We start from the raw sequence: 15237 nt of genomic DNA, 5'->3' as shown, positions 1-15237 counted from the left end.
ACTGAACTGAACATGCATGGAATGCATGTACGTACCCCTTTCTCAATAAACGCAGTTGTCAGTGAGTGTAAAGATAGCAGTATTCGGTCTGATATACGTATACATACAACACTGCTGTTCTGCGATGGAGCCACATACTACATTAACAAGCTCTCGGAGCACGTTGGCCTTTTCAAATTTTTCAGCGTCGGTTTTTTTTCTTTTTTTGCCCTGTGAAGCTTCCCTTGTAGCAATACTATATAGCATATCTTAGAAAGAATAATGTAGTATATCGCATATTTTCATGCGCCACAGCATATCCTTGTAGCCCGGTTATGTGGCTTCGCCGCAGAGCAGAACTGGCATGCGGCGAAGGAGCACATCAGGACGAAGACGCACCATCAGTGAACCGCTTCATGCACTGCGAGTATATTTCTAACATGCTAGTACAATAATAATGCAGACAATACCCAAATAAAAAGTTAGTACGCACTGGGTTGTCACTTTTCCAGAATTCTTCTCCAAACATGCAGACTTTTACCGTCTCTTTGGTCACCCTAAACGGTACGCCAAGACCAATTTTGTGCCCGCGGTGAATCATTGATAAGACGAATCGTGTTGAAAAAAAGAGAAAAAGGAAATACATTATCTGTGTTAATTAACCCGCAACAATCGGAACCGCGAAATAATCATCAGGACGCGCGAACATCGAGCGGTTAACGGATATATGATTTAAATTAGGCTGCGGCAGCACTTTGTTCTGCATTAATCTGCATCACAGAGTCTTCGAGCGATTACAGTAGTTGCGCCATGTGCTATATATAGATACCAAGAAGCAGCCTCACCTTCTGGCGCTGCATCGAACTCTCTTGACGTCAGCACAGAGTATTTCTCGTGGCGAGCAGCCAGAGACATCTCAAATTGGAGCAAATCATTTTCAGATTTTAGATATCTGTGCCAGTAGCCGCCTTCAATGCGCAAATTTCTGAGGTAGCGTCGCAGAATGAGCTCCTGCCGTTCAGGATCGTCGCTCATCGCTACGCGAAAAGTTGCAGGCGAGGCTCGTTGCTTGGCAGAACTGCGCGAAATGGCAAAACGGCGCGAAAAGTTGCAGACGAGGATCGTTGCTTGGCAGAACTGCGCGAAATGGCAAAACGGCGCGAAAAGTTGCAGACAAGGTGCCTTGCTTTGTTTCTTTTTTTTTTTCGAAAAACCGTGACGCCGTGATCCCGGTTGCTGACGTTTAGTCATGTGAAAAAGTCGAGGCCCCGCCCTAGCCGGATTTGTTGAAAAAACAGCCCATGGAGGAAGTAATAATTTTCCTCCATGAAACAGCCTCACACTTTCCGGGTTGCGTGTTGGCAACCTGTTGAATACATTCTGTGCAAATAACATTGTGTGCCTTCCTGGCGGAGGGTATATAGGCCGCTTACCTCAAATATACGGCCTTTTGGGCTTTGTTTGCTATACCGTGGTTGGGCTACGTGCCCTGTCTTCTCTTACTTTCGCGCCCTTTTCCTTCGGGCCGCGATGCAGCAATACGCAAGCTCTGTGTGCAGTTTCACCGCAAATGAGGCAGCGTTTGAGGCGGGGAAATTATTGAAAGTCTTCACGATAAATACGCACAATACTGTATATAGCTACGGATTCATGGCAGCTTTCCCGCGCACCTCGGCGTGCCCAAATAATTCCTTTGGAACTGATGCAGCGGCGCACCGCAAGTCTTTTGCGCAGCTTCACTGCCCTAGACCATAACGGCGCTCTTACACGCGTCGTTCGCGGCAGCGGATCTCAAGGCAATGGGCGACTCCTAGCGTGCACTCTGCACCCCTCAGCACCTCCGACGACTGTGGCGTGTTGTTTGTGGCAGCGTGGCCATCCACTGCGGTCATAGGCGGAAGAGATCTTCAGAGGCCCACCAGGCTCTTACGAGTGCCCATGGATTAACCTGCTCTACCTACATTGCCGTCCTGTCGCAGCGGTATAGTTTGTGTTGTGTTCGCGTCGCTGACTCCCAACCCACCCCCAACCGATTACTTGTGCCTTGATCGCCTTGATCTCGCCTCCCACGCCGTATTGTGCCGCACACGCGGTCTGCTGTACCATATGGGTGGGGCGCGAGCTCCTATCTCAAGACGTCCCCCCTTTCCACCCGGCTCCAAGCAGTCTTATCTCCACACTTAGTCACAAGAAAACAAAACGGGGGTGTAACGAGGATGTAACGCATATGTTTGAGCGTTCGCTGTGCTGTGAAAATGCGCAGGACAGAAGGCTGCGTTGAATTCATATATATAGTTGCAGCATTTTATTTCATCTCCGGGTTTCCGTTGGCAACGTTGTCAAGGTATGTTGGTTTATGCTCGTTATTTATTTTCTCCTAGTAGAATTAATTTTTTTTCCCTGTTTTGATAACACGCTCAAGCTTACTCCGAGGCTCGTGCGAGAGGCAAAGCGAGAGGGAGGTTTCACCCTACAGAACATTCGTGACCTGAAGCCGCGTATCTGTATCGTACGTCCATACTGTCTTTTCTTTTGGCATCCAGGTTGCTCTTTACATGCGCTTGCTTTTGCGTGTGCATATATGCTTTAAGACGCCAGGCGCACGGGCCCTTGGAAAGCGCCTTCCTCCTCGCTCTCACATAAACACTGACCAGACGACGACTCCCGTTGCAAGCGTCTTCTCTCCATATCCGCTGTGCAGCAGACTCATTACTGTTTTCCTCTTAACCGCACCTTAACGCGCATACCACCAGGCTTTTTTTTTTTTCATATAGAAGTCATCCCTCTCTCCATGCTGGCATGTCATAAAAGCATAAAATCCTTATTCCGCGTCCCAATGGCCGCTACACAGGAATAAAAAATGATTGCTACTCTTCGACTGCACTAAACAGCCTACTTCAAAATGGAGGACTACCTGCCATATTTACAATTCTGGGTTCGTATTATTACCTGCCGCGTGGGCTCAGTTGTTAGAGCACTCATCTAATTAGCCGGATTACCCGGGTTCGAGCCCGACCGCGGCAGCCGCGTTTCGATGGAGGCGTGCGCCCGTTGCTACGCGATGTCAGTGCACGTTAAAGATCCCCAGGTGGTTGAAATTACTCCTTCCTTTACGGCGCCGCGCTTCAAGTGTCCGCCGAGATGTAACACAGATACTGCACCATTTCCTTTCCCCAAAAACCGATTTTCATTTTTTTTGGCTGGACCTCTTTGTTGTGTCCTCTTTTTGCAGGCATTGGAGGACTACCAGTAGCCAGGGGGAAGAACATTCCAGAGGAACTGCAGCCAGCTATGCCGGCCCATAGCTGGATGCTCCTATCCAGGAAAACAATGTATTGAGTGATGTGTGTTTGTACCACCCACCAAGAAATCTCCTCTAGATAGATAACTATTGGCATCCTCTTTATATCAGTTTGGTGGAGAGCGCCAGTTCCTTTTTTTTAGACTTTAAATTCTGTTGTTTATTTTTTTGCTATTCGTGGCTATTTCTCATCCTCTATGCTGTATTTTTTCGATTTCTGTGACTTTTCATGCATTTTCTCTGTTCTGCTTTCACATCGCCTGTTAATTTTGCTCTATCCTTGAAACCCAAGGCTACAGGATGGTTTGTTCTCTCTTGATATCTGGTTGTGTAGCTTTACAGTCCACCAGAACTTGTTCAAATGTTTTCTGCACTGCTGCTGTATGCTGCACAAATATTTCCCTGTTTGTACTTGCTTCTATGTATTGCCTGGTTCTAAGACAACCTGATCTAGCCTCAGGTACATGGGTATTGACTCTTAAATTACCATATAGCGCTTCCTTCCGGATTTTGTTCTTAGCAGCTCTGTATTTGTGCCTTCATTCTCTTGTTCTCATTTTTTTTCCTGCACTTATACTCAGTGTCATAAATAGCAGGCAACGCTGCAGATTGCAGAAGTAGTGTGTTTGTGAAACCATACTCCACCAGATATCATTCATTTTTACAAAAGTCAGGTGAGTGTTTGGACAAAAACAAAGTTATGTAAAACATGGTATTAGCATTGAAAATTTAGGTCGAAACTATGAGGCGACCAGTGTTCAGGCCTTCTGGCTATAATTTTCACTGAATGAACAACTACTCAGGCACGGATTGAGTTGGAGTGATTTGCCCTGCCAACCTCGTGTCGCATCACCTCATGTAACTTTTGCTTCCCAAAGATGTATTGAGTCGCAAGGCGAATTTGCGGCAAGAGGTAAAACAAAGTCCAGGAGGTGCCATTGACGGCACTTAAAGTTTGTCACAACGAAATGTGCTTGTGTTCACTTTAGTTGTATGGCGAACAACTTTTTGGGTGCGGACTTAGCCTGCATGAACAGGCAGCATTGATGGCTACTAATGAAATGGAGTCTTTTTTATTTATGCAACTACCAGCAGCACCACAAGGACATTATTGCAGGGGGGACAATTGGAGGAAGATGAACATGTGACAAAAACTTAAACAGCTAAGCACAGTTGGTAAAAGCAAGAAAGTAATAAAATATGTAACATCGATAACCCACCTCGACGGCAAACAGTCCTCAGTGTACTGCGGTGCAAATGCAGAGGAGTCTGTTTTACATTTTTTTTTTGTGTTCCATGGGCGTGTTGCTCCACTCGAAGAGCGATGTTCTATCGGATTAAACTCCACAATGCTTTTCTCTTTTCCGACAGACAGAAAGTGTACTTTCTGAAGTAACTCACTGCTCCCAAGATCCTTTGCACATCGTGCTTGGATGATGGCCGTGGAAAGTTGACAACACACTGAATGAAATTTTTATTTGTTTTAATTCCTTCCCTTGTGATTGCATCTCCCAGGAATTTTAATTCTTGAGCACCAAAGATACACTTCTCTTTGTTCGGGGTGAAACCAGCTTCATGAATCGCTTTAAGCACTTCCCTCAAATGACTGCCGTACTTGGGCTTTGTTGCGTCCGAGATCAATATGTCGTCTATGTACATTCTCACTTTAGGCATGCTGTCCAGTGCTTTACTGACTCCATTTTGAAATATTTCTTATGCAGAGCTTAAGCCAACGCCCGTACAGTGTACTGAAGATGCAGATTTGGGACAGTTGTTCATCTAATGGCATCTGATAAAATCCGTAGTTGACATCAAGTTTGCTAAAGTAAGTGGCACCGGCCAACTCTGCTACAGTATCCTTTCTTCTATGAAGCTTGTAAATTTCACATTTGATGTTTTCGGTGGTATCCCATTTCTGACACAATGCTTCGAGTTACAAGACGCTGACACTCTGACGCGTAGGAAGAACCACCTGTATTGCACTGAGCTTCTTTTTATGCCCCATAGATTTGGCCAATGCGGCGGATGACAGCGTAATCCACAACATAACGATACAGAGATGTGTCTTCGGAAGTCAAAATTTTTTTTGAAAGAGCACAGGGTCACATAATGGACTGCCAGTCTGGCAGTGGCATGGTCAACAACCGTATTGTTGGCGTGCCCCATCATCCTCTGATATCTCTACAGCTGTGTATTTGGCCAGAAAGCATTACCACCTCTGATCGTTCATGATAAGTAAAGCTGTGAGATAGTATTTAATATTTCTGGTAAGTCAGCAGTGATAATGTAGCATGTTCCAATTTTATTCTGCAGCTTCCTGTCTCCTCCATGGTTGGTAATACCATCATAGTTTTTTGTTACATATAAATATATGTGGCCGCAAATATTCAAATGAATGGTCAGAAATGAATATGCCTACTCTGATGCTTTTGGATTAGGTTTGTATCCTGAGGTTTTATTAGAGGTTTCAAGTTCTGTAGACCACATTTTCAAGTTTAACGCAGATTAGTGCTATCTGTGCCTTTCTTTATGCCAAAATTAGACAGCTTGTATATGTTTCAGAAATGGTATACTGACTGCAATTTGTCATGGTAATACAACTCTCACCAATATTAAGTTACCTAGTTGGCCGCCGCAGTGGCTCAGTGGTTATGGCGCTCGGCTGCTGACCCAAAGGACGCGGATTCGATCCCGGCCACGGCGGTCGAATTAGATGGAGGCGAGATTCTACAGGCTCATACTCTCTGATGCTGGTGCATATGAAAGAAAACCAGGTGGTCGAAATTTATGGAGATCAAACTATGGCATCCCTCATAGCCTGAGTCACTTTGGTTTCAACTTCGATATTACAGGTTTCAAGTTGGATAGGTCACATTTTGAAGTGTAACACAGATTAGTGCTGTGTGAGCGTTGTTTTATGCCAAAATTAGACAGCTTATATATGTGTCACAAATGATATACTGGTTGTAATCTGTCATGATAATACAAACTCTTAGCAATATCAAGTTAGGCAATCTTGTAGGTTTCAAGATCAAAATATCTCTAAGAACTAGCTTCATAATGGTTTCTCCGAGGCTTTCATAAAGCCGCTTCCTTCTATGTTAGAATTATTTGTGCCTCTAGACAACATTTAAGACTGTATGTACATAATCGTACCTAATGCTGTACGCATGGGCAGACGCTCTGCTGACGACTTGATTATCAGTCATGAATGCTACAGGACTGACTAGGGTGGACATGCAACAAATGCAGGAAATAGCTCTGCGCTTCATTAAATGTCTAACTTATTATGACTCATGTTTTTTTAGAAAAATCTGGGGTCCGACAGCTATCTGAAGATGTCATTATGATGGCAGTGATTGTATGCTCATTGATTCTAGGGTCCATAAATTTCAGCTTAGCTTCATTGTTCATCGATTTCCTTCACTTTTCAATTCCTTGAAAACTAAGATGTTGGGATGTACTACCACCACTAAAGCACTAAAGTAGAAAAAAAGCATTGTTTCTAAACAGACATTACTGTAGTGTGGTGTCATTTCTCTAGTCGGACACTAATTGTACGTTCACTATCACACAGCCAGGCAGCATGTGGTCGCAGTAGAAGGGGAGTATATTGGCAACAATGTGGGAATTCCCTGGGTTCTCACATAAGCAAGAACCAAAAGACCACTTAGACACCAGTGCTGTTAACATGTGCACCTAGTGAAAACTATGGCTAGAGGAGGTAAAGAGAAGAAGCGTGTGTATTATGCACACTTTGAGCAGGACTGTAAACTCAAGCTGCAAGCTCGGATGCGAAAAAGATTAAAAAATGCTGTCCTGCCTTCCTTATACTGTTAGCGTCGGGAGTACGAGTGGCTGGAAAAGTTTCCGCGAGTCCTCGTGGAATGTCACGCTGACATGTTTTCATGCGATGAGTTTCTGAGGCAAAAAGAGAGAGCGCTGTCTCCTCAATGCCTGTAACAGTCAACTCCGTCGATCAGCGCTAGGGTTGCTGCAACGCATGTGCCCTCTGTTGTTGGTTAAAGTAACTAGGGAGGAGGACATTGTTGGGAAGTAAATCCAAGGGCACAGAGCAGGCACAGTGCCCACAGCAGAGAGAATGCGCTTTCTAGTTTAGTTTTTGACGCCAGCACTTCCTTGTACCCCTGAATGCATATTATCAAAACGAGAGATCACATACACAAGGATAGCTTTGCTTTGAGATGCATAAGGCTATGTCTTCTGATAAAATAGGTAGCTGCCTCAACATGTCTGATCTGCAATTTAGGGTGCACTCTGCTGGTTCCTGGCACCTCCTTAAGGCAGTGGATCCGAGTTTAACCTTAGCCAGGAGTGTGCATCTAAAATTGCACCTGCTTTGCCTATATGCATCACACCATCGGCATCCTATGCATGAGTGTTGTCTCCGCTGCCATGGTATCTTGGCAATATAAAATGTATTCCTGCTTATTAGTGGCTGCCTCTCCGACATTATGGGGCCATGATGCCCATCGATCACGCTAAATATTCTCTGCCTGTTCCATCTACAAGTGGCTGCAGTATTAAACTCTTGTTTTGTGTAATTGTGGCTGTCCCTTGTGTATTTTATACTTTTCTATGTGCCTTTTTGCAGAGAAATCAAGCGTACTCCCCGAAGGAGTGCTAGGTTCTGGAGGAACAACCTGCGTGGACAACTGCTGCCAAATTATGCAGATGATATCCTCAGCCTCTATCTCTTCAAACTGCATATCTGTTGCTCTGAATTTGTGATCACTATGTGCCGAGTTAGGCACATCAAAATACTGGATAATTTGTGATGAATACGGTGGATCTTGATCTTACAGCACCTCTTTACGGTCTGCAGGCCATTTTGCAGCTCAGGTCTATGACTTTTTGCGGCATTTCTGTTGTGTTCATTGATCTCGCTTTTGGGTGTGTTGAGCTGTATGCATTGACAGTTCTTTTGCAGTCAAGATCATCTGCTGCTCCCACAATAAATGGGTTGAGAAAATATAGGTCTGAGACAAGCAAATTGTTCTCACATTCCCCTAACTACTCACTCGTTTGCGTGTCCAATATGAATTTGGGCCTTGTGATCTTGAGTGCTGGCAAAAAAGACACTGCATTTACTTTATTATGTATCTGTATCTTCTTCTTATCCTAATCCCGCACCCAATGAATAAGTTAGTTTGCTACGGTGTTATGAACAACCAGGTGCAGTGTTAATTTGACAGGCAAGAAAAAAGTCGAGTATGTCCATTCTGGGTCCACTCTGGTGGTTTATGGAACTTGGTACAGGCACTAAAACAAGATTTCAAGCATGGCAATCTTTCCTGTCACCTGCAACCCTTTTCATACTGTCATAAAACGTATGCCTGCTCCAGTAACAAAACAGTTCCTTTCTGGCACCCAGTGTATTTGTCTATCTTCCAAGTGCTGCTCCTCTGCAAATAACTGTTATTACCTATGGCTGTTGAAGTTAGGTAATCTGCTATTGCAAATCAACACAGGGATGCCAGTATATCGCATTTGAAGCAGCGCAAGGACTGGAAGCAGTAAGGAGACGCCACGAATGCTGGCTATCAACTGGTTTTATTCCAGAACGGTCATAGCATATATAGGTTTGCCATATATATGGGCAGCATTCATGATTTAGAAGGAAGAACAACTCTGTGTGATCACACCATCTATCACCCTGTTTCCCAAGGAGGCCGCATTTCCAGATCATCGGATTTATGACGTGCGTCCTGACGCTAGATTTTAGCTTCCTTATACATTGTTGTGAATTTTTGTTTTTCTTGTTTACACTTGTTTTTCTCCTTTTGTTGCTTCCTCTCACATCATCATCTTGTATCTGATGCATGCCTTGTCATTACATTTTAGCTGTTATATAGACCTGTTATGAATTTTTGTTGCTCTTTGTGGCTTCCCCCTTGAGATCTTGTTAGCAACTGAGCTGGGAATGTGCCATTTTCTCCATCATGCCACGTTTAAATTATCTTTTTTGTTGTCCTTAGCTTGCCAAACCTGTTATAATATTATAACATGTGTTCTTCACCTTGGAGTAACACTATTTGATGCTCACCACTCGTGGTGTCTCCTTGCTGTGTCTTGTCTTCGCTCTGTTTCAATAATAGTCGGTAACCAGCAAGCCCAATTCATAACACTTGTGCCAATCTATGGTTATTGAATATATAGAGCATGTAGGCACCTCTGCTATTAGCATTTGGGTTTTTTGTCTTCTGTCTTGCTCTGGTTTCTTCAGACATATGTAGTCCTGCTACTCCCCTCTGTCAAGCATTAACCTTTCAAAATGCTTCCAACCCTTACTTCACTTGTGTCTTATGATTGAAAACATGTAATTTCGCATCTTCAGTAGTAGTAGTAGTAGTATCTGGCTTTGTACTTGCATTAAGCCATAAACACAACCAGATGCATTTCAAAAAGACATGTACCTACTGCATTATAAGTGCTGTATGCATTATAAGCGCTGTACAGCTATTCAGACCAGCTGTGCTAAATATACCACAATTGACATTGCATTGCATATACCACAATTGGCATTGCTGGTAGAAAACATCATTTTCATGTATTTGTTTTTTGCACAACAATGCCAGTTGTACTTTATTTCTGACCATATCCTTTCACATTTTGTGCTTAGGGAAGAAAGAAAATGACACAATGTGTTGTCGGATCTCGTTTTTGTGAATGATTGCCACTGCCCTGTGCATTACTGTTTACACAAAAGCATACAATCACTGGTGCTTGTGGCATTTGTGTTCATTGTAAAGTGACACTCCATTTCTCTCCATTATTTTGCAGGGCATTATTGATAAGGGAATGTGTACAGCGTTCCAGAGGAAGAAACCTTCAGCACCATGCCAGCCAACCTTCCATGTCTCCATTGCTTCATATTCATAACCTGATAAATTGCATGTGCAGTGGTCTCAGTGCATTGTGTTTACGTACAAAGTGAGATGAGAATGGTTTTGATGTATTTGCATTAATTAATGGAAACTAAACGAAGAATATTGGCATTGCCCTCGAAAGAAATGTTTTGTTTAGTGAACTCGTTTCGTAAACTAATTTTTTTCTGCGGAAATGGCAGTCGCGTTGGGAAAGGAGAGGGAAGGAGGGAATAACGAGAATAATGGATGGCTTCAGATGTTACTGATGCTGAGGGGGCACCAGGTTCTTTTTCTTTTTGGCCCAAAGATTGTCGAGCAGAAACCATTGGTGTACATTGGCTGAACAGTTTAAATTATGCTCTGAATGAGATTCCCATACAGAGCATGCGACCATGTACAGCAATCAAATGCAACCTCCGACTTGTGTGCTCTTGCGGTGGGCACTTAGCAGTACTAGTATTAGAATCAATGTATTTGGTCACTGAAAATCAAGCACCATGGAGGGAGTGGGACCTAACAAACAAGTGCCCGCTGGTTTTGAAGCTATCTTAGAGAAGCCAGGCACTCCATTAAAAAGGGGTGGAGAGGCAAGGAGGTCTAATGGCCGTGGGGCATTCCAGAAGACTGGGTCAAACTGGTATGTTTCAGGGCAGTTACAATGTTCAGGACCTGTTTCATTCTTTTGGAAAAAAGTAAGCCAGTGTTACAGAGACATTGCATGCCATTCGTAAAGTAACTTTGTGACTTAGAGAATTGAAAAATAAGCAGCTGGAGCTCACTTTGATAAAGGAAGATCATTGATTCCGAAACATTATGCTTAAATAAAAATTCAAATTGTAGAAAATGACGCCTTTAATTTTGGTGCAAAGTAAGGTGAATTAGAACCCATCCTGTTAAACAAAGGTCAAAGCAAGATCTGTGGAACTGAAGTGTTGGTCACTGTGAAACTTCATATGAAGGACAAAATGCAATTATGCTGGACATTGTGTGATCGTTCTGCTTAGTGTGCAAATTGATTCAATGTTTTTTCTTGCTTTTCAAAGCAGAAAATCAAAGACGAAGATCTGCATGCACTGGAATAATCAGTCTTTTCGTGCATCTGTGTTTGACCCTTCAGTCTTGATCTTCATTGTTGTGTTGTATGGTCTCAAATGTATGAAAATTCATGTTAATGTAATTGAATGTGACTTCACCACTTTGCACTGTTGCTTTGTGCGCTGGTTCTGGCCTTGTGATGACTACAGCTGTGCAAAACCTGTCCTGTCAGTATCATGCTGTGTATTCACTATGTTATTGTATGGGCAGCTGTTCACTGCTTTATGGGCATTTTTTTCTGCTTTCTTGAAGATTATAATATGATTCCTTGTGATTAATCACCAGTGAATTAACTCATTTTGTGATATGCATATCATTACTTACTCTCAAAACGGTATTTGTTGCTGTATGGATTTAGCCTGCATTCTGACATCTTCCGTTCCATTTGGGGCTTTTTTAAGAGCAGGTGACATTTATGTGTATAGTTAGTACTGTGAGAAAGTTTGTAGTTTTCTCACAAAACTGATTGTTCTGCACATCTGTTCTACAAGGTAGCACCAGTCTTATCAGATTTGCTGACCCACTGTGTTTTTTTTTGGTTGCCCAACTGGTGCCCTTTCACGAGTCAAGCCTTCATGCACCACAACTATTCTGTAAAACCAGTAGTGGACTGATTTTGCCCAGAATAATGCAGCAGCTGATAATAAGGTGACCATGAACTTTTATTCACAACTTATTGCCATGTTCACTCTACATCGGTGGTCTAGCCACTGGAGCATGCACCTTTACATGTAGGTTGTGCGGTGTTGGATTCGCAGTGCCACTGGATACCCGCCAGTGCTACAATACACAAGCTTTGTCCCTGGCTCCTGCTGGGCAGAATGCCTGAAAATGGGTGATTAACCCCACCTTGTGTAGACGAAAGTGCCTTCCACCATGGTGCTTTTTGGCCAGAGCTGCCCTTGCACCATGAAAATTCACCATTGTCTTCATCAGCTCCCACTCTCGCTGTTCCGATGAGCTCACCTCATCATGGTGTTCCCAGAGATGGGCTTCTTTTGTACCATCCATGGTGTTAGAAAAGCTTGTAACCTTAAACTTTTCTGAACAGCACATTGATGAACTGATCCGTATTTAGTAGTGCATTGTTGAATTCGGTCGTGACAGCTTCATCCTTTCTTCACTTGTCCTAAAATTCGAGGCGCAGGTATTAAACGAGTAAATATAATATGCTCTAACTGCACTGAAGAGAATCTTTTGTGTCAGTGGATGTAATCTGCTTTTCACATGCAGGCCTGAGCTCCAGGGACCGCAAGCATGGTGTTTCCTCTGGACAGAACTTGCCAGGTTAGAATCGGCACTTTTTCTCCATATATGTTTCCTGAAGGGTGTCTTTGAAAGACCAGTTTAAAAGATACAGAAGCTTCAGTTTACTGAACTGTGGTGAGTGACAGTGATATGTGAAGTACTCACCGAACTGTCACTGCTGTGATCTCTGTTTATTGATGCAAGAAATTATATAAGGGACCAAGGCCTTGTCAGGTTTTTAGACTTTAGCCTTGGCCTCCTTAGACTTTATCTGAGGAGTTAATAAAACAAAAAATGGCATTGCGCATTGGCCTAAGCATAGTTGACTGCCACTTGTTCAGTTATATGGCCCACATGGTTGGACATTGGACAATGTTGGTCATGATGCCAATAATGTAAGTTCAGTGATCAAATGCATCAAGTTTGGATGGATTGAAAGGCTGCCCTTTTTTTTGGTGGAAATAACTTTTCTTGCAGCCTGAATGTGTTTTTTGAGTGCGTGCAGAATTTACTGTAGAGACATCTTGTTTCAGGCCTGAACTCTCCTTAGAGCCGATTTGTTGAATAAAACTTTTGGTCAACATCCACAGCTATTGAGTGCACCCTCCACATTAAACTTTTTTCCTAACTCCAAGTGAAGTGTGGATTGTTGGTTCTGGCATTTTATTTAAAGTATTCTGCCTCTACAACACAGGTTCAGCTGTCACCCAGGGCTCCCACGGAACACCTGTCGTGCAAGATTCATCCCCTGAAAGGCGCCCTGTGAGCCACTGCATGAAGTCTACTCCTTCCGGCATGGGTAACCACCGGGGTAAACCCATAGGAAAGAAGCTGCACGAATGCACCGACTGCAGAAAGGAATTCAAACACAGATCGCAGCTAGTGGCGCATCTCCGAGTCCATAACGGCGACCGCCCATACCAATGTAACGACTGTGGAAGCAGCTTTACACACAAGGGCAATCTGAAGGCACACGAGCGCACTCACACGGGCGAGCATCCTTATCGTTGTGACGAATGTGGTAGCAGCTTTACACAAATGGCCACTCTGAAGACGCACGTGCGCACTCACACTGGGGAGCGGCCTTACCATTGTCTGCAATGCGATAACAGCTTTACACATCAAGCCAGCCTCTTGAGACATCAGCGCACACACACAGGCGAGCGTCCTTACCGTTGTGAACATTGTGGTAGCAGCTTTACAGTGAAGCATACCCTTGTGGTACACATCCGTACTCACACAGGTGAAAAGCCGTTTCAGTGCCAGCTCTGCCCCATGGCTTTTGCGACGCGTTTAGCCCTTGGGAGGCATGAGAGGGCCCATAAGGGAGAAAAGCCCTACCAGTGTGACTTGTGCCAAAAGACATTCAGTCGGAAGGAATATTTAAAAAACCACAAGGAGACGAGACACAAGGAATAGCATTGGTTCCTAATGCCCCAAGCCAATGTTGTTCAGTCTTTCCTGTACAAGAAACAAGAGTCTGCTAAGCTCACAAACTTGAATGAAAAACAGCAAAATCGCAGCATTCATGAATGGCGTCACTTACTTTTGACGAGACTTTCAAAAACTTTATATCCAATATTTATCGCTGCTGCCGTTTTTCAGCTTGCCTCAATGAAATTTGGGGGTCTAAAAGTGTGTGAAACGATTCCTTTTAATCTTGAAGCCTGAGTGGGTTACTTTTTGTGACAATCAATATAAATTCACTCATGTATATCACTGAACCTATAAATGTTTGTCTGACAATTGAGGAAACTTGCTGTTGTGTGAATCATTTTGTATTTGTTCCACCTGTGTTAGTGGCATAAATAAGTGAGGAAAAGCAGGTGTCCAACCTCAGATTGATGTGTGTGTTAGTTTGTTGGCTTTATGAGTTGACAGTTTGAAACGAGAGCAAACTAAAGAGTTCACAACCATTTCTCAGAGCGCTGTCTCTGCTGGATATAAATGGCATAATATTTGTGGAGCACTGTTTTTATACCATTTTTAATCTGTCTCATCTGTCAGAATACCAGCTGTTTGTGACCATTTCACATTAGACTAGCTTCTTTGTTGTGTTGGTGCTGCTTGATAAAACCTTCTCTATTTACATAAGGTGTTCATGATAAGCTGCAAGGATCGTGGCTGCTAAAACAAAAAATAGTGTGACTAATGCCTGTGAAAAACATTGTATTCTTGTAGTGCATTGTAAAGCTCGCAACTTGGCTCATATGTGTGAAATTGCTTAGTGCCAATGGTTCAAAAGTGGCATGCTACATTGGAAGTGCCGTGGTACAGGACAATTGGAAAAAACAGTACAGCTATCTCGGTGTGTGTGTCCATCTTCACTGTGGAGTGTTACTTTTTCTCTGTGGCAGTAGAAAAATAATAAATGATAACACCGAGAACAGCATTATTTCCACAGATTCTCTGAGCATACTCCCCTCACTTCACCATACAAATACAGTTCCACCACTATTCGGAGACATCATATACACAACATAAGAGCCACAACAGATCGACATCACAAATTTTGCTGGGTTTCGAGCGAAGTTGGAATCAGTGGCAGTGAGAAGGCAGATCCATGTGCTGCACAAGCTCACCACAAGGAAATGAAGAGTGGCCGTTCCTTACAAATGGTACTCTATAAGCTCTATACTCTGTAAGCTTTTAACCGCCATCGTTGAAATCATTAGCCTATGTAACGTTTGTGCTGCCCAAACTAGAGTATGCATGGGCTGTTTG

At 43.4% G+C, this 15237-nt stretch overlaps 1 protein-coding gene and 1 long non-coding RNA gene across 2 annotated transcripts; both read left to right on the top strand.

Annotated features, from left to right (window-relative positions):
- The first annotated feature begins 8104 nt into the window (after nt 1-8104).
- Nucleotides 8105-10331, top strand: LOC144103917 (uncharacterized). Its single transcript, XR_013308372.1, has 2 exons — nt 8105-8143; nt 10085-10331. It is a non-coding gene; the product is annotated as an uncharacterized LOC144103917 (long non-coding RNA).
- Nucleotides 10332-11626: 1295 nt separating this feature from the next.
- On the top strand, nt 11627-14862 carry LOC144103908 (uncharacterized). Its single transcript, XM_077636622.1, has 4 exons — nt 11627-11913; nt 12024-12100; nt 12499-12552; nt 13208-14862. Exons 1-4 carry the CDS (start codon nt 11894-11896, stop codon nt 13930-13932), a joined length of 876 nt encoding a protein of 291 aa, XP_077492748.1. The 5' UTR covers nt 11627-11893; the 3' UTR covers nt 13933-14862.
- Nucleotides 14863-15237: the final 375 nt, after the last annotated feature.

Source organism: Amblyomma americanum, chromosome 9, assembly GCF_052857255.1.
Source record: "Amblyomma americanum isolate KBUSLIRL-KWMA chromosome 9, ASM5285725v1, whole genome shotgun sequence".
In the NCBI taxonomy this organism is placed as follows: domain Eukaryota; kingdom Metazoa; phylum Arthropoda; class Arachnida; order Ixodida; family Ixodidae; genus Amblyomma; species Amblyomma americanum.
The sequence above is the reverse complement of the archived record's forward strand: the minus strand, read 5'-3'. Positions and strand labels throughout refer to the sequence as shown.

Coding starts and splice junctions, on each gene's coding strand:
- LOC144103908 (XM_077636622.1), top strand. CDS start 11,894: ATGCAGCAGCTGATAATAAG. Junction 11,914..12,023: donor ATGCAGCAGCTGATAATAAG/GTGACCATGAAC, acceptor TTGGATTCGCAG/TGCCACTGGATACCCGCCAG. Junction 12,101..12,498: donor GGCAGAATGCCTGAAAATGG/GTGATTAACCCC, acceptor TTTCACATGCAG/GCCTGAGCTCCAGGGACCGC.